This window comes from Rhamphochromis longiceps, linkage group LG15, assembly GCF_057381845.1.
Source record: "Rhamphochromis longiceps isolate RC_006_pf linkage group LG15, R_longiceps_female_GT1.1, whole genome shotgun sequence".
Lineage (NCBI taxonomy): Eukaryota > Metazoa > Chordata > Actinopteri > Cichliformes > Cichlidae > Rhamphochromis > Rhamphochromis longiceps.
The window spans coordinates 26,089,325-26,115,661 of NC_140571.1; the positions used below are offsets into that span (position 1 = coordinate 26,089,325).

The window sequence follows — 26,337 nt, forward strand, 5'->3', positions numbered from 1 at the left end:
TCGCTCACTCATTCGTCACACCCAACCTTCCTCCTGCACTCACACAGTTTGGTGCCACAGCTCGTGTTTTATCTGTAATGTTCCATTAATTTGAACCTCTGCGGGGACCGCAGATGAACGAGAGAACTGCTGCCATGTGATAATCATCTCACTGCTTCCACACAGAGGAAGGCAGTGACTCAATTTACTGTAATGAGCTCTGAACATCGCTGTGGATAACCAGGGCTGCAGAGGACTAAATATACTTCAGGTGACTGAGGTAATAACCTTTTCTTTTTTCACCTGAGGAGGAATAGGATCGTGGCAGGACAGCTGGAGATATCAAAATTTGCTGGAACATTTTTTGGGAATTACATTTTTTAATATCCTTCAAAAACAGTTTCACAGTAAGGTCCAACCAACATGAAATGACACCAACCGAAACTCACTGATCATCTTGTTTTTCTTAAACTAGCACACGGATACATTATGCAGTTATACAAAGAAATTTTTGCTGCATTTTACACATTTTTAGCAAATATTTGCTTAGAAAACACAATGTTGTGTATATTATAAGCAAATATTGCTTTGCTTTGGGTTAAAATGGTATTGGTCTCAAAATAAAAGATAAAATATGTGGTTATAAAACAAAAAAATAAACACTTAATGACTTGTAAGGCCGGGTCCACAGGACGGATGATGCCACCCCCCTTGTTTGTTCAGACTGAGCTGGCCAGGAACAACCACCAGGACTGGCTTAGTCTGGGTTCCTCACCGAGGCCCATCTTGCCTTGGAAGACTCTACCAGGGGGAAATTTCCCACGACATCATATCTCCAGGGAACACTCAGGCACACAAGCCACTGCACCATCATAGGATGGTGATTAGTACAAGCTCACAGTACAGATTCTGCTTCTCCACATCAGCTGTGGTGGTTTGAACATCTGACCCACATACAAGGCCTTAAAAAATCAGGCCCCATCTTATCTTAATGACCTTGTAGTACCATATCACCCCATTAGAGCACTTTGCTTTCACACTGCAGGCTTACTTGTTGTTCCTAGAGTATTTAAAAGTAGAATGGGAAGGAGAGCCTTCAGTTTTCAGGCCCCTCTTCTGTGGAACCAGCTTCCAGTTTGGATTCAGGAGACAGACACTATTTCTACTTTTAAGATTTGGCTTAAAACTTTCCTTTTTGCTAAAGCAAATAGTTAGGGTTGGATCAGGTGACCCTGAATCCTCCCTTAGTTATGCTGCAATAGGTGTAGGCTGCTGGGGGATTCCCATGATGCACTGAGTGTTTCTTCTTCTTTAACTATGTGTTAATAGACCTCTCTGCACTGAATCATACTTGTTATTAATCTCTGGCTCTCTTCCACTCTCTTCCTGTCTTCCTTCTCTCTCCCCAACCAGCCGTGGCAGATGGCCGCCCCTCCCTGAGCCTGGTTCTGAGGTTTCTTCCTGTTAAAAGGGTGTTTTTCCTTCCCACCCAGTGTTTGGTCATATGATTGTTGGGTTTTTGTCTTATGTATTATTGTAGGATCTACCTTACAATATAATGTGCTTTGAGGCAAATGTTGTTGTGATTTGGTGCTGTATAAATAAAATTGAAATTGAAATTGTCCAAGATGCCCTTTGGAAGCCTCTTAGATGAAGTGCTTGGGTTTGTTCAGCTGGAGAGATTAAGTCTCATGAAATCAGTTCAACAAAAGCATCAACCATGCCTTCAGTTCACTGAACATGTAATGAGCTCAGGTGATGTTGTATGGAAACCACAGGCATTATGCTTTAAAACCTCCTGTTAGTGATCCAGTCAGTAAATTCTTTTAATTAGTTTCATATTTTCTGTTATTTCATTGGGTGATATAAGTTGCTCTTTGTCTGTCCCCTCACCCAGACAAAGAACTTTATCTCAATCTGCCTTTGAAGACCCTGCCAAGGACAAATTGCCTCTGACAATATACACAAACCCCTCCACTCCAATAAGGTGGCGATTCACAGGGGGGACCACCCTCCCCTATGGTCATGAGTTCTGGGTAGTGACTAAAAATTAAACCGTAGGTACAAGTGGTTGAAATTAGTTTCCTACTCTCCCTTAGAGATAAGATTAGGAGCTCAGTTGGCTGGGACTCAGAGCTTCAAGACCCAGAACTCGCTGGAGGGATTACATGTCTTGACTGGCCTGGGAATGACTCAGTGAGCTGGAAGAGGTGCCCGGGGTGAGGGAAGCCTGGGTTTCTGTGCTCAAACTCCTGGATGGATCTTCTGTCTTTTCCACCACTCATAAAACAATTAAAACAGTGAACTTGTTTTTAAAATGTATCATCTTCAGGTTTATTTCATTTCTCTCATTAGTCATCCATGATAACGGTTGTGTTTGATGTGTAATGCATTAACAGTACATATGATCTGTATTGTTAGGTTGCCTGGGTCGTCGACCCAGTGTTTCGTGTTTTTGGTTGTTTGATTTTGTTTATTTCATTATGTTCTAGTTTTCTTTGTCTAGTGGGTTAAAGGAATATTCCAAGTTTAGGTTATCTGAGTGGTTCATGTTAGGTTGTTTATTCCTTGCATTTAGTGATTAAGTTTTACCTCTCTCAGTGTCTAGCCATGTCTTTGGTTCAGTCTGTGTGTTTCCTGTCTACTTTGATAGTCCTTGTCCTTTGTCAGCTAAGTCTGCTTTGCTTCATGTGTCTTGTTAGCTCTGATTTGTCCAGGCTGTGTTACCAACTTTGTGTATTTAAGCCCTGTGTTTTCCTTGGTCTGTGTCACAATCTCCATCATTCTAAACTGTGTGTTGTGTCTGCCAGCCTGCCTGTTTAGTTATTTGTAGTCACAGTTTAGTTCGTTTTCTGCCGTGTAGCAATAAATCTAAATTTGAGTTCACATTTGCCTCCTGGAGTCTGCATTTTGGGTCCATTCCTGCCTGCCGCACACAGCCCTTGACACGTATTGGTAGTGCTGGGGTAGATTTCTGATGGTAGGTTTAGAAGCAGGACCAAAATCAGTTTCTGCTTTACGCCCCATAAAACCTTGGGCCGGCTCTGGATCGATGAAAGGCTGGATGGAAGGATGGGCAACCTTTTGCCTCTTTTCCCTTCATTCTACTGTTTAAATTTCACAGAGGAGAGGTCTCACAGTCACGACATTTATTTATTTTAATTTTAAGAGGGTTGTAAAGTTTATTTTGAAAATCTATTAGTATTATAGTCAAATACAGCTACATCTTTAAATCTGAAAACGAGGAGTTTAAAGTGCCTCTGACTGTATGTGCGGCAGAGTGTGAAATCACTGTGCAGGAATTTTTGCAATGACATCATAATTTGTCTCAGATCTATGAGGAACATCGCCATCTAGCTATCGTCGCCGTCTCTTCATGAAACTACAGAGTGCATGAAACTACAGAGTGCACAGCATGAAGAATAAAAGGGGAAGCGGGAAATCTTATCTTTTGACCTATCAGGATAAATCATTAATCAACACACCTGTCTCTGACAAGAATTGTTAGAGAAATTTAAAATGAAGTCATATTTTTGTCACATTACCTCAGTCTAGAAGCTTTTCTTTTCTTAAATTCTGGTTTCAGAATTGCAATCATTTTATTTTATTTTGTTTTGTTTTGTTTTATTTTTATTTTATACTGCCTTGTTTAAAATTGGGATACCTGTCGGGTTTTTTTTTATTTTATTGTTTTATTACTAATTCATTACTTTTATTTTTACTAAGTGGTAATCTGTGAGTGAACATCTATAAAACACGGATTCAGGATAAATGCCTTTTAAAAAAAAGAAAAAAGTTGTATTTGCTTATGTCGATATATGTGTAGGTCAGCAGTCGGCCAATTCACAAATAATGGAAAGCTGAACATCCGTAGGTTACTTTCAAAATAAAAGTCAGCCTATTAGTCATTTGGTGTTTCAGTAGAAGTGATCAAACGCGTGTAAAATTAAGATACGTCTCTTCATATGCATGTAAATACACTTAATTGTTTTTCTTGTACATTTTTTGTTTTCAAAAATAACAACTGAAACTTTATTTTATTTGAAAAATCAAAATTCAAGCAACTCAAACTCACCTGTTTGAGTTAGTGATATTTTAATGATAATTTTGTGACTCAAATTTAAAAAGAACAACTGTACTTGACCAGAAGCAAAAAAAATCTGCAAACAGTGGTTAAAGAACTAATAACACAACCAGAAAGCCACAAATATGATCTAATCTTCACTTTTACATGTAATTAAATGTGTTTACTTGTAACCTTTCTTTACAAATGTACATCCACACCCAGAGACAGGGTCACAAAGTCTGCAAGTGCTTTAGTTAGAAGCTCAGGTCATGATGACACGCAAACAGAGGCAGAACTTCAGCAGCAGCAGGCAGCTACACACACACACACACACACACACACACACACATGCATATGTGTGTGTATGTATATGCATATGTGTGTGTACTTGTGTGTGTTGTTTAAGATAACAAAGAAAGAAAGAAGAAGAGAGTAAAGCCTGAATTTCAGCACAAGAAAGGATATTTTTTAAATTTGGAACTGACTAATGGCTGAATAAACTTTGTCTTATAGCAATCTTTCAGTCCAACATGTAGTCTCAATCAAACATAACCACACTGAGGTATAAAGACAGACTTCAGCACGCCAGAATCCTGTTTCACAAAGCAGTGCTCAGAAGTGCTTGGCTCATTTGTTTGTTAAATATTGGAAAAGTGAAGTTTGTTTGCACCGGTTTGGCCAGAAGCGCAGCTAAGGGGTGGCCATGGGTGCCTCTGACCCTGACCCCTTCAAAACAAAAGCATAAATCATGAATAACAATTTTTATAGAATGTTGGGATTATAAAGAGACTTCTGAGAACTAACACAATGAAAAGAAACTTGGAAAATGCTGGCCACCTCACAATGACTGGCCTGTTATTCGGATGGAAGGTCTTAGAGCTTATATCTCACAGCAACTGCTCTTGTAGTACATTTAAATTGTAATCTTAGAACCTTTATTGACACCTTTAAACTTTAGCAGCTCCTTCAGATTTTTTATTAATGTAGATTATATAGAAAATACATAAAATAGGCTATATGAACTACTGTATGTAAATATGTAAATATACTACTTGGTCCACAGTAATTTCCAGCAGGGAAAAATCTGTTTATGTGCCACCACCAAAATAACAAATGATACGACTCTGGCCACCCGTGTGACACCACAGAGTTATACCGCTTCTAACTGAGGAACTGGTTTTGTAGAGCCACTTCTGCCTAGAAAACTGAAAATACGCAGGCTTTATGTGTTTGGCTCAAAGGTTTCTTTTATAATGTAAAACTCAAGATAAGCCAGATGCTTAGTTAAAGATTTTTGAAACTCAGAAATTCTCTCTTCCTTGGTAGTAAAAGAAGACAGAGAGCTTTAAAAACTATCCAGGAACTAATCTCTGTCACATTAAGAAAGAAAGAAAAAGTGTTTTTTTCATGACACTGCGGTCGCGGGAAGCACTGCGGGAAGCGTATCTGTAACCGGAAGGTCGCCGGTTCGATCCCTGGGCTCTCTGTCCTGGTCGTTGTGTCCTTGGGCAAGACACTTTACCCTACTTGCCTACTGGTGCTGGCCAGAGGGGCCGATGGCGCGAAATGGCAGCCTCGCTTCTGTCAGTCTGCCCCAGGGCAGCTGTGGCTACAACCGTAGCTTGCCTCCACCAGTGTATGAATGCGAGAGTGAATGAATAGTGGCATTGTAAAGCGCTTTGGGTGCCTTGAAAAGCGCTATATAAATCCAATCCATTATTATTATTATTATTATGAGAACTCTTGGTGGCTGGCCAGGGTAACATTGGTGAACGTTGGGTGGAAAATTGATCAATTTGTGTGGTGTTTTTGGAAATGTGTTTCCACAGCTTCAGTGGAAAATGTAATGTTTTCATTGTAAAATTACACCGTTTGTCCTCAATAACCCTAAATGTTTTGGGGTTTGTTTGTTTTTGTTTTATTGTAAATTTACAGCTTTAATCGTACAAATTGTTAGTGTTTTCCTGCTGAATTTTACACTTTTTATCTTCTAAATTTACAAATTTATTCTAATTTTTTTTGTCATGACTTTGGCACTTTTTTGTAAATTTACAAAACTGATTTTAAAAAAATTAATGTTATCTCATAAATATGTATTTTTTTTCTGCTAAATGTACTTCTTTAACTTTTTTTTAATTTAAAAGAACTTTTCTCGTGTTTTCTCGTGAATTTCTTTTTTATTCTGTAAATTTACAACTTTAAGCTTGAACGATGTGAGGTTTTTTTTCCACAGAAGCAAAAGTTGTTTTTTGTGAAATTCGCATCCTTTTTACGGAATCGTGTATTTATTTATACCTAGTACACCGTGGTGACTATATTCCATTTTGTTTAGAATATTTTATTTTGAAAGCATTTACGCACACTTCCGGCACCGAGGTGAATTTCTGCAGCCTGAACTCCGAGCTGATCGTAGGCAGCAACATATCTGCTCTATTGAGTGCGCTGATGAGCAACACTATCATCCGAGGAGGATCATGGACTAAACATGGCCCACAATAAGAGCTTTTTCTTTGAAGGTAAGCCGTGACACTCTGCTCCGTGCTCCGGCCGCCCAGCAGCTTTTTTACCCACACACAGAGGCAGGTTCTGGCCGCTCTGGCGTTGAACACCATCGGTCCAAATTACGTGTGGAACACCAGCGAGTTATGGCTAGCATTAGCTCGCTGTTTAAACACATTTATCCTCACACACACGGGGTTGAACTGAGCGCTGCGAGGCCGCGGGCACAGACACACTTCGGGGCCCAGAGGGGGAAGTTGAGACACGTGCAGTCCAGTCCGGTTCGGTTCAGTTCTGCGGGCTTTACTGGACTCTGGGCTTGCACAGTCTGAGCTAGCGACCCCCTCGTTAGCGCTGACGTTAGCTGGGTTTGCAGTGTTCAGCGACAGGCCTTCCTGTCTCTGCTTGGCAGCTAGCTCTAACAACACGTTAATACAACAGGAGAAAGATGCAAAAACACCCGAGTGACACACAGAAAAGCGGCGAAAATGACACACGCAGCGCCCAACCTAGCAGGGTAACACCAGCCCAAGATGTTAGCATGCTAACTGTAACATTAAAAAAATGTAAACATTAACCCACCGTGCTTTCTCTCTGCCCTTCAGCTTAAATTCAGATTGAAAATTGAACTCTGAAGGGCTCCCGTCACTCACAGCCAGGTGGTTTACATATGTCGGTTAATGCCTTGCTCACCGGCTTTCTGAAAACCACACAAAACAGATTTTATCTGAAGGTGGTGCCAAGCAGTTAAGCTGTCTCCTCATGAAGCAGCCCTTTTTTTTCTTTTTTCTTTTTTTTTTACCCTGGAACAAAAATTAAAACGTATATCTTTTTGTTGTTATTATTGGGGGCATTTATTTATGTATTGTTCAGCCCATCCAGTATGTTACATATGGCCCGTGAGGTTTGCTGTTATCTTTTTCTCATTGAAAAGACTGAGGTTTAAAAGGGATAATTACATTAGTGAATAATAAAATTCAGATAGACTCAGCAAGTTTATTTTGGTCGATTGTTGAGAGTTAGGAGAACATTTCATAAAAGCCAAAAATCACATTTTAGTCCCGCAGGCTTGGGGCATTGTTTTTCTTGGCTCGTGGGCATTCAGGGGCTGATTGGTCATGTTTTACTGGGCTTGGGATATTACACCTGCAAGCGCAGTTGGTCTGAGCTACCTTTTTGTTAAACAGAAATATGTGCTGAAAAAAGTGGATTTTTCCAGCTTTTGGGGACGTTGATGAACAAAAAAGGCCTTGTTTTGAAGTAAATGAGGTCAAAAAGCACCCTGCTGGTGATTTTCCTTTATCTTTGGGAGGCAGCAACATTTTCTGTTTACAGGGAAAACCTTATTACTGTTTCGATTAAAGCTTTGCAATCAATCAAAATTCAAACTCAACTGGCTTCCAACAGTGATTAAAATAAGATGATTAACGTCGTTCATCTTTAGCTCTTCTCTGAATCCTCAGTCAAACTCCCATAAACAATGTGGCAAGTTCATTTAAGCTTGAGCCAAAAATGGTATTTAAACCAGATCATTTGTTTTTAAATGATTTCATTTCAAGAACTCTGTCAAGGAACAACAAACATATAATAATAACTTTATTTTGTGTAGCATGATTTAAAACTCTCAGCTAAAAAGTGCTTTGGTTTGGATTAAAAATATATTTAACAAATATATGTAAATTATCAGTGTTTCAGTCATTGTTAGATATACACACACACACATTAGAACAAAAGCCGTAGACAATGGACAAAAGAATAAAGAGAAGCTAACCTATAAAATAATTGTTTAGTTCTTGTTAGTAGCCGAGCTACAGTGTTAAGGACCAGTTGAAGATGAGCTAAGGAGGACTGAGAGATGCATGTCAAACAGACAGTAATCGAAATGGGAGAAAATTAAAGCGTGTACTGGAAGTTTCAGATTATTTGGTGTCAGTAAAGGACTGATTTTAGTGATATTCATTTCATTCATTTAAGAAACAAAGACTGGATAAGCCTTGAGATGTGAGCTTTAAATTTGCACTTCTGGTTAAAAATGACAGCAAGGTTCTAAGTAGATGATTTGTTGGCGAGGGGGCAGAAGAACATCAGTTTTGCCAGGATTGAGAAAAAGTAAATTTGAAGACGTTCAGTCGTTAATGCCAGTGATTGAGGTAGGAGAGTCTCTTAAGGTTGTTTGGATTAACAATAAATTACAGCTATGTATCATCTGCATAGAAATGATGCAAATTGTCTTTGAAACTGTCCTGGGGTAACATATACGAGGAAAACAGTGTTGTTCACATGTGAGGGATGCTGATGACAACCTTAATTTTAGTTCAGAATTTTTCTTTTCTTCTTTCACTAGTATGATGGGGGAAAAAATGTCAGAGATGCCAAACCAGTTCTGTAATCTGTCAGTGAGTTTGGTATGGCCAGAGATGTTGAAGGCTGCAGATAAGTTAAGATTGGGCCTTCATGACTCCCAGTTCATTCTTATCTCATCCTGGACCTTCATGCAGCTTCTCAGGTCTTTCTGTATTGAGTTAGTTTTTCAGTCTTTTAACTGCGACCTGCTGGGGGTACATTTAGATGGGGCAGGGTGGCGTTTTTAAAAGCAGGTGGAAACCCTGACCTGCTTTTTGTGCAACTGAACAATGGAGTTGGGGTATGCATCTGTTGACAGATGGGAAATCCAGAAAGTGCTGCAGAAGTAGAACAAAAAGTTTGAAAGTGCTCAGATCAGTGCAAAGACATTTGTTTACACTAAAAACAGCTTTAGTTTTAATCTCTGTTAGTGCAGCTTTTTGAGACTGAGTTAACTACCCCACAAACTGTTGTAATTCTTTTTTTTATTTAAATACAAATATAGCCTATATTGTAATTTAAAAGACTAAAACTAGCACAGAAACAAAAAAAAATCTAAACTGAAAAGAGAAACTCTGCAGGCATCAACTGAAGCCCAACTGGCCTGAAAACAAACTCAAAATGAAATAAAAATTAACGCAAATACTAAATACAGGTAAACGTAGGAAAATAGAGTTGTTAGCATCGATACCCCACCTGGCTTTTTAAATCAAGATCAGAATAATATTCCCTCCCTTCCTGCTTAATCTGGGAAATGTCATGTTCTTAAAAAAAATCTCAATCTTAGTAGAGGAATTGCAAGCGTTGTAACCCTGAAGCTGCAGGCCAGGATTTGATGTCATGCTGTGGATCTGTAGAAACCGATTTCAGGACTGTGCTTGAAGTGTTTCAGGTGAATGAACTGGGTGTTTATTATGGGGGGAGGAGGGTCCCTCTGAGCTCATTTATGATTGATAATAAGCTGTCAGCTGCTCAAACATCTGTTTGGATAATTCCTGTGTGACAAAGATGCTTCCCAACCCTCTATCGTGGATTTGTCCTTCAGGAAATCTACTGTTAGACCCCCTGCAGTCCAGATAAATGAGCGGAGTAAACCTCAAAGAATTGAAACGGCCTCGACTCCCTGTTTTCTGGGGCATTTGTTGTGATTTATGAAGCTGGGAGACGGAGCCAATGTGAAGCTTGCAGAGTGTGTGTGCGGGGTCGTCTCTATTAGCTGGAAGAGATAGGAACAGGCTCAATTAGGTTTGTGCAGGATTGAACTAGATGAGAGGCAGCTGAGGCAGGGGAGCTCTGGAAGAGTAATGTAATATGTGCATTTGAATTTTAGCTTCTTTTTTCCCCCCTAGTCATTTAAAAAGACCCATAAAATGGATAAGTCACAAAAAATAGAGCAGTGTTTTTCCTTACAAGATGAAAATATTCAGCTGCTTGTCTCTCCTAATCCTGGCCTCAAGTTTTATGCGGGACACTTGGGGGGCAGTGGCCTCAGAATTAGTGTTTGTTGGCGGTAGAGCTTTAAAAAAGCATGCCTGTATGAACCGAGGGGACCTAATTGTTTAGCTGCTGGGCCTGCAGCCAGACGGATAACCTGCATTAACATGATGCCATCAGTTTGTCCACTTTCTGAACCCCTAGATGGAATAAATCAGCTGAAATGCAGCCTGTTTAATAACTGTTAGGTTTGTTTTTTCCTGGTTTACTGAAGTAAAATTCTTCCACCTTTTGAATTCCCTGCTGGGTGCTGTGGTTTTGAAATCCACTTCAAAGTAAATCGGTTAATTTTTGGAGGGAAACAGGAAGTCAAGCGTTTGTGGCGATATCCAGCAGATGTTTTTGCATTGGTATTTGTCTCCGGTGTTTTTGTTTTTGGTCAGTGATTCAAACTAATATGCAAATTTTAAAAATATTTTTCTCCCTTGAGGAGGTTTAGGGACACACAAACACCAAAATAAGGTATTAATTCCTAAGAAGGTTGCATGTCACAGCATGACAGAGAGAAGGCGCGAGTTTAACAAAACAAACACAAAGGTGAAGAAAAACGCGCAGCTGACATAAAAGAAGCTCCGTTCCCCTTAAACTTAATATGGGTATTCACATGTTTAATGAGACTTCGTGGAGAAAGCTGGACGCTGCTTGAGGCTTAAGCTTCTTGTTAAAGGATATAGTGACTGTTCCAGGATAAAAGATGGCTCTAAGCCGGTTACCTTTCTAACCAGCAGCCGCTTGTTTTCAAAATGCCACCTTTCTGAGAAAAATTTGAGCTATAACTCAGTTTTCAGAGTATGTACTGTATTTTTAAAAATGTGTTCTGTGAACAGTAAATCTCTTTGAAAAGCCTCCCAGATTCTGTTTGCCAGGCTGCCTGGAAAAACAGATTTTTATTCATTTTAAATATGATTGTGCAGCTGTTTATTTTAACCCCATAACTCATGGATAATGCAGAGCATGGACAGCTGCTCACTGTGTTTTATCACATGAAACCTGTCAAGTTAAGGTCACCGGTAACAGACTACTTGCATATGTTTCTGTCAGTAACACACATCAGACTCGCTGAGTTTACTGTCACATGTAGTGACCGCTGAAGGTCCATCCTGAGATGATGAATCCACAGCAAAGCTTAGCTGGAGGCATTAAACTGCCTCTGACATTCATTCATACATTCACAGACATCAGTGACGTCTTTACGCACTACAAACCTCTTTACCTTCAAGACTTGGTACAAACATTTAAAAGCAGTTTTGTTTGTTGGAGGAAATGTCAGACATCTTCTGCAGGACTTCCAGGTTATTCCCACTGATTTGAATGTAGTTTCCAGTTGCTCGTAAAATGAATGAATTCTACTCTCATGTCACAGGTTATCACATTTGGCATCTGTTTAATAATCTTTATTTAGAGACACAAATTGGCATCGTTGTCACACTTTCTCATTGATGCTAACGCAGTAATTAAGTCTGTAAAATGATTAGAAATTTGCTGTTTGATCACACTTCATTGCAGTGACGTGAGTGTATTCCTGTTGTCGCCACGCTGCAGCAGGTTCCCGTCTTTGCTGATTATTACCAAGCTTTTCATATCTTCTAGGTGAAAGGATCAGCCCGTGAATTGCGGGGCATCCTGTAAATGGTCATTTCAGCTAATGCCTGTGTCTTGTTTCCGTGCACTGACATGAGTCTGATTTATTATTCAATTCAAGCCCTGGATAGATCAGAGACCAGGCGAGATGGAGGGTACAAGCACAACTGGAGCTTTTCTCTTTCTGGTGACTGTGAAGAGGAAAGGAGACATGAGTAAGCACTTCTCCAGCCCTCGTTTTCAGCACCACCATCAGCGCTGCACTGCACTGCACATACAGGAAAAAGACCCCAGTGACACCCCTGCTGCTGACGAGCAGCCTATTCCCCACTGATTATGAGTTCAGTGGTGTTTTAGCGCAGCAGACCTGAGCAGTGTGCTATTGTAAACCTCTGCGTGCGTGCACATCCTCGCCTGCTAGGGTTGGACCGATATGTTGGCTAATATTAAACATCAGCGACCAGGATGGGTCGCAGATTTGTAAAGGCTTCCAATAATAGGAATGTAAAAAGCAGGACATCAAAGCAACTGATGATTAATTTCTATTTAATAATTGCTTAATGTTCTAAAACCCAAGCAGATGTTCTTTTAATGTCTTAATCTGAATGGGCAGTAGTCCAAAAACAACACAGCCACCATGTATACTATATACTGTCCTAACGCTAAAGAGGAACACGAAGCATTCCTCTTTAGTGTCATTTTAGGACTTAAGCTAAACTACAAAGTCCTTGTTAGATGGCAGGTAGAATGGGAGTTGGCACAAATACATAAGCACCAACAAGAAGAATGGGACAGTAAAGCGGGTCCTGAATGTTAAAGTGCCTAAAAATTTGTGACTAACTTCAAAACAGAGTCACCTCTGGCTCCAAAAACCAACATAGCAGCGGCTAAAATGTTAATTTTTTGACTAGTTTACCAGCCGACCCTCTGGGAGGCATGGGGCAAATTTATTTTATTTTTTTTTTTGGGGGGGGGGGCAGCTTCCTGTGGATCTCCAGACAAGACTTGGTTTTCTACTAAACCACCATCATGGTTTTGAGATTACATTTGGTTCATTTTGTGCCTTTTTTTTTGCACTTTGCATGCAAAAGAAGAAAAATTTGTTAGTCAAATTTGAAAACCAAACTGGGTGCCAAAAGTCCCATCTGTCTGCATCTGAGGGATCATACGCCCATCCCTGGGACTGAGATTTGATCTAAAATTGCTGCTTGCTCTAACAATTTGAGTTTGAGTTTTATTTAAAGTTCCTTCTTTTTAAAGTTACCAATGCTGATTCAGAAATCAAATCTCATCCCAGATATAAAAACAGTTTCTCTTCATTTATTATTATTAGTTGGCATATCTAGTAAAAATAAACTCAGCCTTTAGTGTTGAGATCACTTGTCTAAAGTTGAGGTCCACAACCTAAAACAACACACCCATTTAAAATTAAAAATGTAATAAATAAAAAATGGTGAAATGTTAGTTGCAGGTTGGATTACACCTGGAAGAATTGACGTAGCCACCAAGGCTGCGTCCACACTAGCCCGGATAGATTTGAAAACAGCGTTTTCGTCCACACTAGCGTTTTCAGTTGTTTTCACAGAGTTGTGCGTCCACTCTCGAAAACTGATACATTTGAAGACGCACAGTCTTCAAATGTATCAGTTTTCAAGAGCGTTTTTCTTCAGGTAAAACGCCGTCTCAGTGTGGACGGGAGGCCAAAACGAGAGAAAACGATGTGTTTTTGTTTGAAAACGCATTAGTGTGGACGTAGCCCAAATTAAAAAGAACAAAAGCGTCAAATTGGAACAAGCTCATGTTTTCAGATTTTCATTGATTAAACTTTTTTTTTTTTTTAAATAGCTTCTAATAAATTTTCTGTCTGCCTCTTAATTATCTCTGCTCAGTCTGTGCTAAAATGAAGGAATACAAATAGTGGAGTAATGAAAATATATCGGTCAAACCCTACGACCCACTTTGTCCCCATTAAAGTGCAAACGTGTTATTTTATACCCACACGGACACATTGAACAGCCTTTGACAGGCTGAGTGTTAAAATATGTTAAAGCCGAGAATAAACATGCTTTTCATCATGTCCTCTTTTCCTCTCAGTGCGAGTGTGGTGAGTGTGGAGGACATGGACCGGCAGCCGCTGAGCTCCCCTGAGGGGAAAAAGGTAAGCTCTCTCTCTCTCTCTCTCTCTCTCTCTCTCTCTCTCTCTCTCTCTCTCTCTCTCTCTCTCTCTCTCTCTCTCTCTCTCTCTTTTCTCCCTGTCGCATTTCCTGACTCCCACCCGCCGGTGGCGTGGACTCCCAGTCCTGCAGTCGGAGCAGACGATGCCAGAATCTGTTTGGCGCCCGGCGTGGCGCCCGGCGAGCTATGAGCTCAGGCTGCCGGGGCGTCGTGGGAGTCGATTTTAAGGGCAGCTGATGATGATGTTGTTGGGGAAAATGTGAGCTCTTGGTGGGCGTTGGCCTGTAGTGATTCTCTCGAGGATGAGCTTGCAGTCAACTGGATGTTTTTTAATTTTCGAGACTTGTGTGTAACATTGTCTTCATTACAACAGCGCTCATTTATGCCCGTTTCAAAACTAAATGAAGCCTATGAGGTTGAATGCAGGAAATCATAATTAAATGCATCACTGTCTGTTAATCAGTTTAAAACTGCTGTTGATGTCATTTTAAATGTTTTTTTCTGACCAGGAATCCAAAATGCTAAAAGGGAACATTAAGAAAATTGAAATTAAGAGAAATGACTGATTTTTGCTAAAAAAAAAAATGACTGGGAACACAGATTTGTACTAAAAGGTTCAAAAGATTTGCCACAACTGTATTCTAAATTTCAGTGTCTTCAGCACTATCTGTGGCACTATTTGTCAGTAAAATACTGACAAATCCACCCGGTTGGTTGGTGGTGCATTTTATTTACAAAATAATATTTATCCTGTATTCAGTAAGATTTGAAACTAGCAGCTTGGATCATGCACTGATCAGAAGACTGTTTACTGATCTCAGAAATGAATTGAGATGTTGGGTGGTTTTCCCATACACTTCTATACAGGTGAACTTCCTGAACCCAGAGTTGCTGTCCCCTACTGGTCGTTAGAAAGAATGCAGTTTAAAGGCACTTCCGTGTTGCTTCACATTTCAGATCTGGAAGCGAGTGATGTAATTCTCAGTGGCAGGAAATTTGTTGCATTGGGTTTCACAAAAGTGCAAAACTTTAAGGTTTACTGGTTTGTCTGTAGGCTGACTGTTTATCTTGTTTTGTCTCAAACTGCTGGCTTCCTTTTTTCTTTTTTTTTTGTAATAATAATAATATACGTCTCCTCTCTCCAGTCTCCCACTCTTAGGCACTTCACTCCCTCGGATTCCTTGAGGACGTATGAAAACCGGACGAATAATCACATGAAGCCTCTGACCAGGCTGGCACCTAAAAGGCTCAGGTATGCTGCGTGCTGTTTGTATAAGCTCTCTGTTTGCAGGCAATGGAGTCAGAAGTGACCACAACAGAGGGCGGAGTATTAGGTTATCAGATGATTGTAGCTTGGTTTGTTATAAACCTGCATCCATAAATCCCTTAAAAAGGCTCAAAGTCTCAAACTGCACAAAGTCTGATTAATAAGGACCATGTCAGTGGTTTGAATTCTCTGAAATGAAGTCAGGCCTCAGTGATAGACTGTAAGCCTTAATAAAGTATAAGTGTGTCATTAACATAGAATTAACCCCTTTGGCAGCTGGTGTGATGTGAATAATGGCTAAAATAGTTTCTTGTAGTGGGCTGTAAACATATAAAGTTGGATGCTTGTGGAGCCTCAGGTGGCTGTTAGCAGAACTACAGTTGTTGACTTCACTTGTTGCCAGCAACAAGACGAGACACGGGTGAACAAATGGAGGACGATTTAAATGTTGAAGCAGCAACGACGGAGGTAGAGCTGGTGGAGGAGGAAGAGGAGACGCTTGTTAACAAAAAAAATGCATCATCAATCGTTTGGCAACATTTTGGATTCAACAAGGATGATATTGATCAAAAAATTGTTAAATGTAAACTCTGCAAAAAGACTGTTGCGTCAAGTCAAGGTAACACAACCAACCTCTTCCACCACCTGCAGCACAAGTTTTTGTTTAAGAGTTTATAGTTTTCACTAGTCACATGGCAGTGCTTAGTATTTATTATACTTTTTTCTGTGTTCAATTGACATTTGTGTTTGTGACATTATTTGTTTACAAGTTATAGTACCTCAAGGCCTTAGCAGAGATAGGCCTTTGTCCATGATGGCATTACATTTGCACAATCATTGTTTACTTTGTGAATAGCCAATGTGAAACATATTTATTATTAAACTATTTTGTTTACAAGGGATATACATTTTTTAGAGAGCATGGTTACATATTGTATCCTACACTTTTTATTTTGTTCAGTTAATAAATCTTAACCACTAAAAGTACTTACTACTATTGTCTTCATTTATTTTCAGTGACATTTTACAGTCCTTTAAAGTGGTAATAATATAATTGCAATGAATAGGTCTAGGGGGAATAATATTATCAAAATAACTAGAGGAATTATGCTGCCTGCCACAGCCCCATCAAATGAAAAAAAAAAACCAAAACGTTTGGGTTTTTTTGGCACTTGGGGTGGTTATCGTCCATTTATCGTTATCGAGGTTAACTGCTCAATTTATCGTGATATTGATTTTAGGCCATATCGCCCAGCCCTAGTCTCATTACTTGAAACTACAGGCACACTAAAGAATCTTTGGGGCTGAATGTGGGTAAAAATATTTTCAGAGTGAATTCGTGTTTTGTGTCTCTGTCTTTGTGTTAAAGGGTTAATGTGTTCTTTCTGTCTCTCCTGCAGTGAGGGCCCTCTCACAGTCGTGGTGCCGTCCATGTCCAACGGACCCACACGCCTAACGTCTGCACCTTCACAAGGAATTTTTATACAAGGGCGCCACTTTCAGCACGCACAACTGCCCTCCGCAATAAGGAAACCAGTCCAAAGGTGAGACAGAGCCAGTCCGAGCAACTTCTTGTACAACTGCAGATTTGTTTTTTATTTTTCTCCTTTTTTTTTTTTTCTTTCTGGCTTACTTGGAGATAGGGCTGTGCGATATGACAAATCTCATATCCTGATATAAGACCTTTATCGTCCAGACAACGATATTTAACACAACATTTTTACTTTTTCTGTAAATTCTGTGAATCTCGGGCAACTCGACTTGCGTGAAGTGGTTTCACCTGGATGATAGCTGCTCCCTTTTGCAGTCTTCTTGTATATGTGCATACATGTCACTCAAGTACTGTAGCAAAAAATAATGGATGTAGACATTTTCTACTGTACCTGAGCACCCAGAGCGCTTCATACAGAGAAGGCTTTGGACTGCGTCCCTGAGTGTGTCCTGTGGGGGGTGCTGTGGTAGTGTGCGGCATCAGGCCTGTGGTAACGTGATGTTTGATTCTTGCGCAGCTACAACGAGTCCTCGGTTTGCTTTGATGCCGACAGGCTCAGACTCGTTCTACATTGCCTCTGGTCGGTGACTCTGGTCATAACTTCTGTGTGACAGAATTTCCTGGTGCAGCCCAGTGATGGAGCGGTTCTGGTCTTTTGTGGATGATGAAGTTCTCTTGGCTTCACTTTGTAGCTGAGAGCGATGTGGCTGGGAGGAGCATCGGCAAATGATGCCACGGAAAAGTGCCCAGTGTGAGGGAGCTGCTGGCTCAGCCAGAGGAGTTTAAGTATCTCGGGGTCTTGTTTGTGATTAGAGGAGGGAGCAGGAGATTTTTGCAGCATCTGCGCTGATGTGGATGCTATACCTCTCTGTGGTGGTGGAGCATGAAAGCCAAGCTCTCAGTTTAGTTGTTTCCCACCCTCACCCGTCGTCACGAACCGTGGATACAAGCACCCTCCAGAGTTTTCTTTGAAGGGTGTCTGGACACTTGGTCAGCGGGGGCTCAGAATACAGCCGCTGCTCCTCTGCATCGAAAGGATGCATGGACGCCTCCGAGGTCCCATAAACACATCACGAACGTCTCCAGCACGCTCGATACTGCTGTTTATGTGTGAAATTTGCTTGAGCTATGACTTCAGGAATCGTGTTACCGGCCTCAGAGTGAGTGCTGCTTCTTACTGGAGTCATTCTGAAAAACCACCGTTTAGCTTTTACATCCCTATAATTCCACTGTTGGGAAACAGGCTGCGTAAATGTTCCTTAACTAGATAAAACTAAGCTGATGCTTGATAAGCATGAGATATTCTTGACAGTAGATGAAAGTAATTTGAATCTAAGAGATGTGCTCGGGTTCCTTTTATAGTCTTCCTGTGTGTAAAAGGAAGTGTGCTGCAGAGAAATAAGTTTAATTGAACTGCAGCTGCAGAAAATGAATTACAGTGCAGGACTTGATTGCATTAGTGAGATGTTTTTCTCTCTTGATTTTCATCTTCAAGCAGCCTTGATTTGAAGGAAAGGTAAGGCTTTGATCCGAACTAACCGGAGCTCATTTCATGGCCCTGGATCGTTGATCCTCTCATTTGTTTCTAAAGGTTTTTTGTTTGTTTGTTTTTGTGCTCAGCACATTTTGTCAGTTTTTGCTTTGCTTAAGTTTCATGACTGTTTGATGGAAACACTCTTTCCAGGAAAGTTACTCAGGGCATGTTTTTCACAGTTATTGTTTCATTAACGGTGTGAAGTGTTGAGGTTTTTCTGAATGAAGAAGGATCTCAACCTCCATAAAATACCAGACTGAAAGCCAAACTTGCTGGATGGTCTGTTTTACACTGTGTTGGAATTACTTTGTCACATAATTCCATTTAAAAGTGCTACCAGCTACAGCGGTCGTGTCACACTCCCCATATATACATAAAATTAAAAAAATTGGACCCCTGTGAAGCTGATGATCAGAGAAATTGTGCACATTGAAGAAGCACTCATGAAACTCGGCATATTTCTAAGATGTTTAGTTCTTGGAGCCTTTTGTTGACTGTTTGTTTTGTGCCGTTGGACGGTTATGAGAGGGGAAAATGAAGAACTTCAGTCCCATCCAAAGATACTGGGACAAAATCAAATGTAAACGGCTCTGGAAGCTTTACTTGCATGCCTCTAGTGCTCGGTCTCCATCGTAAATATCCCATCAAACACCTAAAACGAATTTTCTTCAGCCAGAGTGCCAAACCGTTCCGTTTGCAAAGTTGTACAACAGACTCTTTGTAAGTGCTCTCATCAGAAAACCTGGAATCAGTAAATATTTATCATTAATTGCTTCATAAATGACTTAATTTTTATGGCAGCATCTGTTTCTTGTGATTTTTAGCTTCAGACACTATCAGTCTCCGTGAGAGGTTTGTGTTTATTTTAAGCTCGGTTAAGCCTCTCAGTGTTCAGCCTGTTAATTATTTAGCCTGCGGTGTCTCCACCACGATCAAGATTATTTTTAAAGTTTCTCAATTTACAGAAAAAAAAAAATGTCTGAAAGTCAGAGTGAAGATCTGGATTTGCTGAGAACATGAACTGCCAGCTTTGCCAGAGGTTACCAAAGTATTTATGTTTTGGTTTTTTTTGGTCCCCTTCTCCTGCAGAAACGACTTCTCCACCACACAGCAAACTCTCGAGGTAGACAACATCGTCCTCACCTGCCCAGAGATGCCAGGTAACCTCACAGCACACTGAGCGCATCGCACTGCATGTTTTTAAAGACTTTCCCGAGATCAGGCTGCTGGCGATTACAGGCAGTTGGCTGGTGTTGAGTTTCGACAGGCATGCTGTGTTCCCGTTACCTGCAGAGAAAAGTGTGCGTGATGTGTTCGGCATCTGTGTGTGTAAGATGAGTGCTACTCGGTGTCTGTATTTGTGTAACGTTTGTGTAAGCGGGCTGCGTGTGTGTGCTCGCTGAGTGTGACAGCCAGCAGCGTCTGCAGGGCTACAGATCTGGGCTCAGCCTCCTCCTTGTTCCTGCCAGAGGACGAGGAGGAGGAGACCCAAGGCCTCCCACATTAATCCTCCAAGCTCCCGGCAGATGCAGGAAACTTAGAAAAACATTTGCTGAGCTAATAAATGCCAGGCTCTGAAGGCCATTGGGTTATTTTGCAAAAGATATTTTCAAAATAAAGTGTGACCTTGGAGAGGAAGGTTTTCTTATCAGTAGTTTTAATTTTGCCAGTTAAAGTGATTAAAGGAGCTCAGAGAGAATAAAAGAATTTCGTTACGTGCTGAGGCATGTTTCACTGCTCATAATAAAACGCTATGAATCAATATTTGGACACCTGTGAGCGCACCGAGCATTTCCACTTAAAAATGTACACTTCTCCAGTCTCACTTAATAAGATCATGTGGGACTGTTAGTACGCGGCAGCTCGTGCCCGCTGCACTAGTTCGCCCTGGGTTTCGCCTCCCAGACTGCACACACGCTGCCTTGTCTTTGTCCAGGAAGGTTTTCAGAATGATGCCACCTGTTGATCCTTTTATGGGTTCATCTTACAGAGGAGGAGACCCTGAACATAAAACGTCGTGTCCAGCAGAAGAGGAAACCGCTGGAGGGATGCAGCTTTTCTTCGCAGGTCAAAGCAGCAGAGGTGAGGGAACCCAACACTCGGCAAACAGTCAGACAAACTGATGAATGTTTGGCAGGAAGTGGGTATTCGCCACGGTCTAAACTAACAGAGTGAAGAGCTGGTGAACAAATGCAGAGTTTATCCATCCCGTGTGGAAGACGTTAGATGAATTCATTCATTTAAAATCCGTGATTTATTTATTTTATTTATTTTTAAATAATAATGCGTCAACTATGTTGTGAAAGTGATGACTGTACAGTTTGCTGCCCAGCTGAAGCTTCATGCACACAGAAGGGGCTGCAACACAATCATTTAAACGAGAAATCAGACTTTTGGCTGTGAAATAATCGACTGTGGGGACAAAAATCGACACCACCCAACAGTAACAGAGGTGATTGCATGTATGAGGGGTTTGTTTTATCATTTTCAGTGGGGAAAAAACATTTTGTCACTCATCCTCAGTCTGAGGACCAAACACTACATCCACATGAATCAACATTTCCAGACCTGGATGATTCAGTTGAATCAAGACAAATTATTTAATGTGGTGTTTGGTCAGTTTTGAAAGCACTAAACCAAATCTGGAGTACAGGTGTCTTAGACAGTCTGTTAGTACTGCTAACTGCACAGTAAAAGTACTTCAAAAGGCTCCAGCAACACATCCTTTAGACAGGTCCACTAAACATCAAGCCTGAACACAAATGAACAGGCGAGTTTTCACACCTTTATTTCTATGGGGCTGACCCCCTGCTGGAGCCTCTGGTGGACATTAAAGGAACTGCAGCTATGTTAGTCTTGGCGGTTAAAGGTCGGAGTACATGTGTGAAAAAAAGCTTTAAGAGGCTGAGCTTGGCAGCTGTTATGTGTCACAGGAGTTGTAAAGTAAATATTGGTTTAAGATGCTGACTCAGATTCCTGAATGGGTAAATAAACAGTTTTTCCTAGTAAGGTCACCATATCTGATTCCATGTTATGTTCACTGCTTGCTTCTGCTGCACATAACTTTATTTTTTTAGCCTCTTTAAGTTTTGTCCACCTTCTTCCTTCTGATCCCGTTTAACTCGTAGTTTTGGAGCTGAAACAATTTCATTAATTCTCACTCATACAGACTCTCGTCTTCAGTGGAATAAAGAAGAAAATCTGTAATTAAATCATCTGCTTGTAACTTTCAGATTGTTGTAGTGACCAGAACAAAACCTTTTATCGCCTCTCTAATGAGTGTTTTATGTCGGCAGCCTCTCCGGTCGACCGTCTGCTCGAGGATGTGTGTGAAGTGCAACAAACCGAGTAACGACAGCAGCAAGTGTCAGAACTGTGGGAACAATCTATCGACGCCGCCGTGCCAGCAGACTACGCTGCCCACCCCGGCCCTGCGGCCCTCCATCAGATCCCAGCCCTCCTCTGGACCAAACAGCCTGCAGCAAAACTTTTACAAACCGGTCGTGACCGCAAGGGTTCCCCGCGGGGACGCCCTGTCCACACGGCTCGCGACCACCAGGGGGACCCTGCTGCCTCTGAACAACGGGAGGACACCCCTGTTAGCAGGGACGTCGAGCTGCTGCGCGGCCAGAAACCCACCCAAAGCTACGAGGACGGCGACGGCGGCACAGCAGCACGAACTGAACGATCCTAGTGAGTAAAGCATCCGAGCTTTTCATCGAGCTTCTAGGTAAAGCAGAGTGTGGAGATGATGAATTCACTCGTCGTGCATCACTTTGTGGCTGATGTTGACAGGAAAGTGTAAAAAATATTTAATAAGTAACTGCAAATAAGTAAGTACAGTAAAATGAGATTAACAAGTAGTCTCTGTAATTTAAGATGGCTTTTCTGCTTTTGAAGGATTTGGTTTCGGGTGATCGTGGCTCAAGAGTTGGGAGTTCGTCTTGTAATCAGAAGGTTGCCGGTTCGAGCCCCGGCTTGGACAGTCTCGGTCGTTGTGTCCTTGGGCAAGACACTTCACCCGTTGCCTACTGGTGGTGGTCAGAGGGCCCGGTGGCGCCAGTGTCCGGCAGCCTCGCCTCTGTCAGTGCGCCCCAGGGTGGCTGTGGCTACATTGTAGCTTGCCATCACCAGTGTGTGAATGTGTGTGTGAATGGGTGGATGACTGGATGTGTAAAGCGCTTTGGGGTCCTTAGGGACTAGTAAAGCGCTATACAAATACAGGCCATTTACCATTTTATATTTTCATATCCAGTACCTTTCCTGTTTTTCTCTCCGAGATAGAAGCTTTAAAAGACTTCCCCTAGAAGTTCCACATTTTTGGGGGCTCAGGATGGAAAAACCAATTAATTTGTCGACTTGCTTCCTGTTTACTTTTGGGTTTTGCATAGTTTATCATACTGGGATAAGGCGTCCTTTTGATTGATTAAATGAGATGTTCTGGGCTTTTACTTTAACTGCCTGTCCTGAAGTTGATCCCACGTCTCTCATATTTTTAGTTTGATAGAAACTCGGTGATTGAAAGCTCTCAGACTTATTTTCAGTAGCTGTTTGTCCTCGTGCTTGAAGCCCGTCGTCGAGAGTGTCTCCAGTTTTTACAGAAATGCAGTTTTCGCCTGGTGACCGATCGGGATTAGCCGATTCATGTCTGCACACCACCTTCGGTTTGTTTAATGAAGCCGTGCAGGATTTGAAGATTCTCAGAGTTAAAGTTCATCGAGGGATCAGATTCGTAGTCATTTTGTTTGTCCACGTGTTTGGCTGCTAGAGCTGCACAGAGCTCAAACATCGGAGGCTTCGTATCAACCGGAGACGCTGAGAGACCGAGCTGACATTTTAAAGGCTTATAGCAAGAATGTACAGTAATTATTCCACCAGTGGAAGTGCATTTTTAAAAAGCTAGAAAAATTATGTGCTTCTAGTTCTGCCGTGTTTGAAAAGACACAACCTGAAAATCTACATCACTCCTCATGCAGGTCCAGATTTGTGTGGTTTGCTTTTTGCACATATGAGTAATGTCGTGTGGTTGAAAGGTTTCCGCTCACTTCAGGCACAAAGCTGAAAATGAGCCAGCGGAGAGACGTTTAACAGGGTTTCATGTTCCCCTCAGTCGTCCTGTCCAGTGATGAGGAGGAGGAAGAGGCCGACAACGCCAGCACAGGAAGCGTCAACAGACTGGACAGCGTTTCCCCTCGACCCGCCGACTCCGCTCACTCCTCTCCGGCGCCCTCCGGAGGCAGGGTGGAAGCGGCAGTGAAAAGCGTCGCAGAGGAGGAGGAGGTGAACCTGGACTTCTTTGAAGAAATGGTGAGCACGAAGATCACGATACCTCGGCGAGCGCGGATGAAAGATCAGGTGAGACGTGGTGGGATGTTTTTGGGGCTCGTCCGATTCCTCCTGTAGCTTCACCGCAGATAACTGATGCTTTTCCTTCTTTTCTTCCACAGTTTGGGAATCAACCTCCCGAGCAGTTCTCACCGAGGACGAAGAAACCCAAAATTGAGTCCAGCCTGTGCGACAGCATCATCCTGGAGTGTCGGAGCGTAAGAGTGGGATCTCTACGCAGGATGGTGACGAAGCCCGTCGTCGTGAGTCTCTCCAGTTTTTATAGAAATGTAGTTTTCAGTCTCGGGATCAGGATCAGCTGAATTGTGTCAGCACACCACCTTTGGTTTGATTGATGAAACCGTGCAGGATTTGAAGATTTTCAGAGTTAAGATTCACAGAGGGTGGGTCTCAGATTTGGTGCTTCTTAATCATTTTTCTCACGTTTTGAGCCCTCTGAGTGCAGAAGCTGGAATCATTACATTTTCAGGGCTGGAAAAAACACATTTAAGCTTTACAAACTGCATCCAAGTCAATTTTCACCCACTTAGAGTCACAGTCTAAACCTGCGTCACGTCTGTGATGTAGAGGAACACGAACGAGCTTCGGTAATTAAGATGCTTTGTGTGTTTTCTGATGATTCACTGGAGAAAACGTCAGAGTGCCTTTTCAAACGTCATATCAACCAGAGTGCTTTCCATTTAAGGCCCATGTATTCACTTTCTTAATGACCAATCAATTCTCCAGAAAATAGCATCACCATTCCCGGAAGATCCCTCGGATCTGTGTGTAGAGAGCAGGAGGGCGTGAAGCGTCTGATGTCTTTGCATTTCCCTCACGATCAATAAGAAGTAGAACTCCGAGATGCAGCTTTACTATTTGATCTTTTCCAATTGGCTACAAACAGTTTAGTTGTTCCTATGAGCATTAATACCTGATCCTAAACCAGCTCTTTGCTCCTGCTGACATTCTCTAAGCCTGCACTTTAATGCTGGTTTTTATTTGTATTATTGAATGTCAGACCTTTGAAACAAAATGAAAATGAAACACTTTTCTTCTTACGCTGATTTAGTCAAATTTTTGAGATGTTGGGAAGTCTGTCAGCTTACAGCTTCAGTGATCACCGTCGGCCTCTGTTTTTATTACCACTATTCATCGGCAGCACGTTTTAAAGCTCAGTTTTTAAAACCTTATGATGTAACTACAGCCCAGCCTATGCAGCAGTATATGAATGACTAACGTCAGATTGTGGATGGATTATCTCAGTTGTTCTCCTGGCTGATGTTTGGTCCGTTTACAGCATCCTGCCATGTGATTGCATTTGTCCCTGACCACCGAGAACGCTCACGTTAACTTTTATCAAGTGGAAAAAAGTTAGCGTTCATCCTCCAGCTTAAATGTGTTTATATTATGTTAACCATAGCTGTGTAGCTAGCCACCACATAGCACAGCATTATATATGAGCTAGCCCAACTTCAGTAACCCTACAAACATCACTGCTGTTTAGTTTTCTGTCTCCATTTATATTTGAAGTGATGGCAGAGCTGTACGTTTTAATTTTGTCAGAAATCTCTGAGTCAGAAACTCAGAACTTGTATCTAATATGTTTAGGTGGAAACTAGAAAGCTAACTTCTAACTCCATTAAATTTCATAAATTCTGTTTTCATGGATGTCTGGATGTTAAACTTTATTGTTGCACCTGGTAGAGCAGCCACACTGATCACTTTATTACAGATGAAAGAAAGTAGACCGTCTGTAACTGTCAGTGATGCTGCAGTGTTTGTTTGACTTTGGGACCTGAAGCAGAATTTGGACCCAGAAACAGCTAGTGATGTCTTACTGACCAAAGAGCTTAAGCATGCACCTTTAGCATGTCACTCTCGTAGTGCAGTTTCACGTTATTTGTGAAAACAGCCACTTACCCATAACTGTGATTGGGATGCTGCTCTTTCATGTGAGCACACAGGGGAACCTCTGGGTTAGCTTAGGATAATTAAATCCTGATAAAGAGAAATTAATTCGATTGCAGTTTTTACACAGAACTTGAGTGTGTTTATACTTTCACTCCACTTCTGTGTTCTCTCAGGGACTTTAACTTGGATGATTTTCAGAGTATGAATTTTGTAGTGTAAGCTATTATACAAACCAAAAAAAAAATCAGCGGTGGGGGATGAAGGGGTCTATTTTTCATTAAATGATCTTTTATGTTAGTATTCTAAGAAGAGTTTTAAACACTTACCAGCAGCAAGACATAAACTGCTGATATGTGAAAAATGACTGAATTTGTATTAGAAGAGTTATAAGGATCTACAGTAGACAAATCTGCTGGTAAATAAATAATAAATAAGATGACACATTTAGACTTCTGGCAGATTAATTAAACAGATTTAATTAGATGTACCGTAATTGTAGTTGCCATTTTTTGTGGTGTTACCTTATGTGTGACGCTAGGGGTCACTTTTTGTGTGTTAAGGTATGGCGTGTTTATGGAACTGCATTTAAGGTAGACACGGGTAATTGGTGTCAGGTGTTATTGGTCAGAAGAAACAAACAGTTTGTGACCGCTGCACTGTTGTGATTT

General features: G+C 41.3%; 1 protein-coding gene across 2 annotated transcripts in view; it reads left to right on the forward strand.

Moving 5' to 3' along the window:
- The first annotated feature begins 6,422 nt into the window (after nucleotides 1-6,422).
- The window catches only part of senp6a (SUMO specific peptidase 6a), a 29,732-nt gene continuing 9,817 nt past the window's right edge, over nucleotides 6,423-26,337 (forward strand). The window contains exons 1-10 of one of the 2 annotated variants that reach the window (XM_085381685.1): nucleotides 6,423-6,561; nucleotides 12,084-12,177; nucleotides 14,057-14,120; nucleotides 15,283-15,389; nucleotides 16,805-16,948; nucleotides 19,520-19,590; nucleotides 20,421-20,512; nucleotides 21,727-22,123; nucleotides 23,541-23,785; nucleotides 23,878-24,018. In XM_085381685.1, the coding sequence (XP_085237811.1) occupies nucleotides 6,531-6,561; nucleotides 12,084-12,177; nucleotides 14,057-14,120; nucleotides 15,283-15,389; nucleotides 16,805-16,948; nucleotides 19,520-19,590; nucleotides 20,421-20,512; nucleotides 21,727-22,123; nucleotides 23,541-23,785; nucleotides 23,878-24,018 (1,386 nt within the window). In that variant the 5' untranslated portion in view covers nucleotides 6,423-6,530. The remainder of the gene's footprint in view (nucleotides 6,562-12,083; nucleotides 12,178-14,056; nucleotides 14,121-15,282; nucleotides 15,390-16,804; nucleotides 16,949-19,519; nucleotides 19,591-20,420; nucleotides 20,513-21,726; nucleotides 22,124-23,540; nucleotides 23,786-23,877; nucleotides 24,019-26,337) is intronic. The other variant, XM_085381686.1, reaches the window with a different exon arrangement.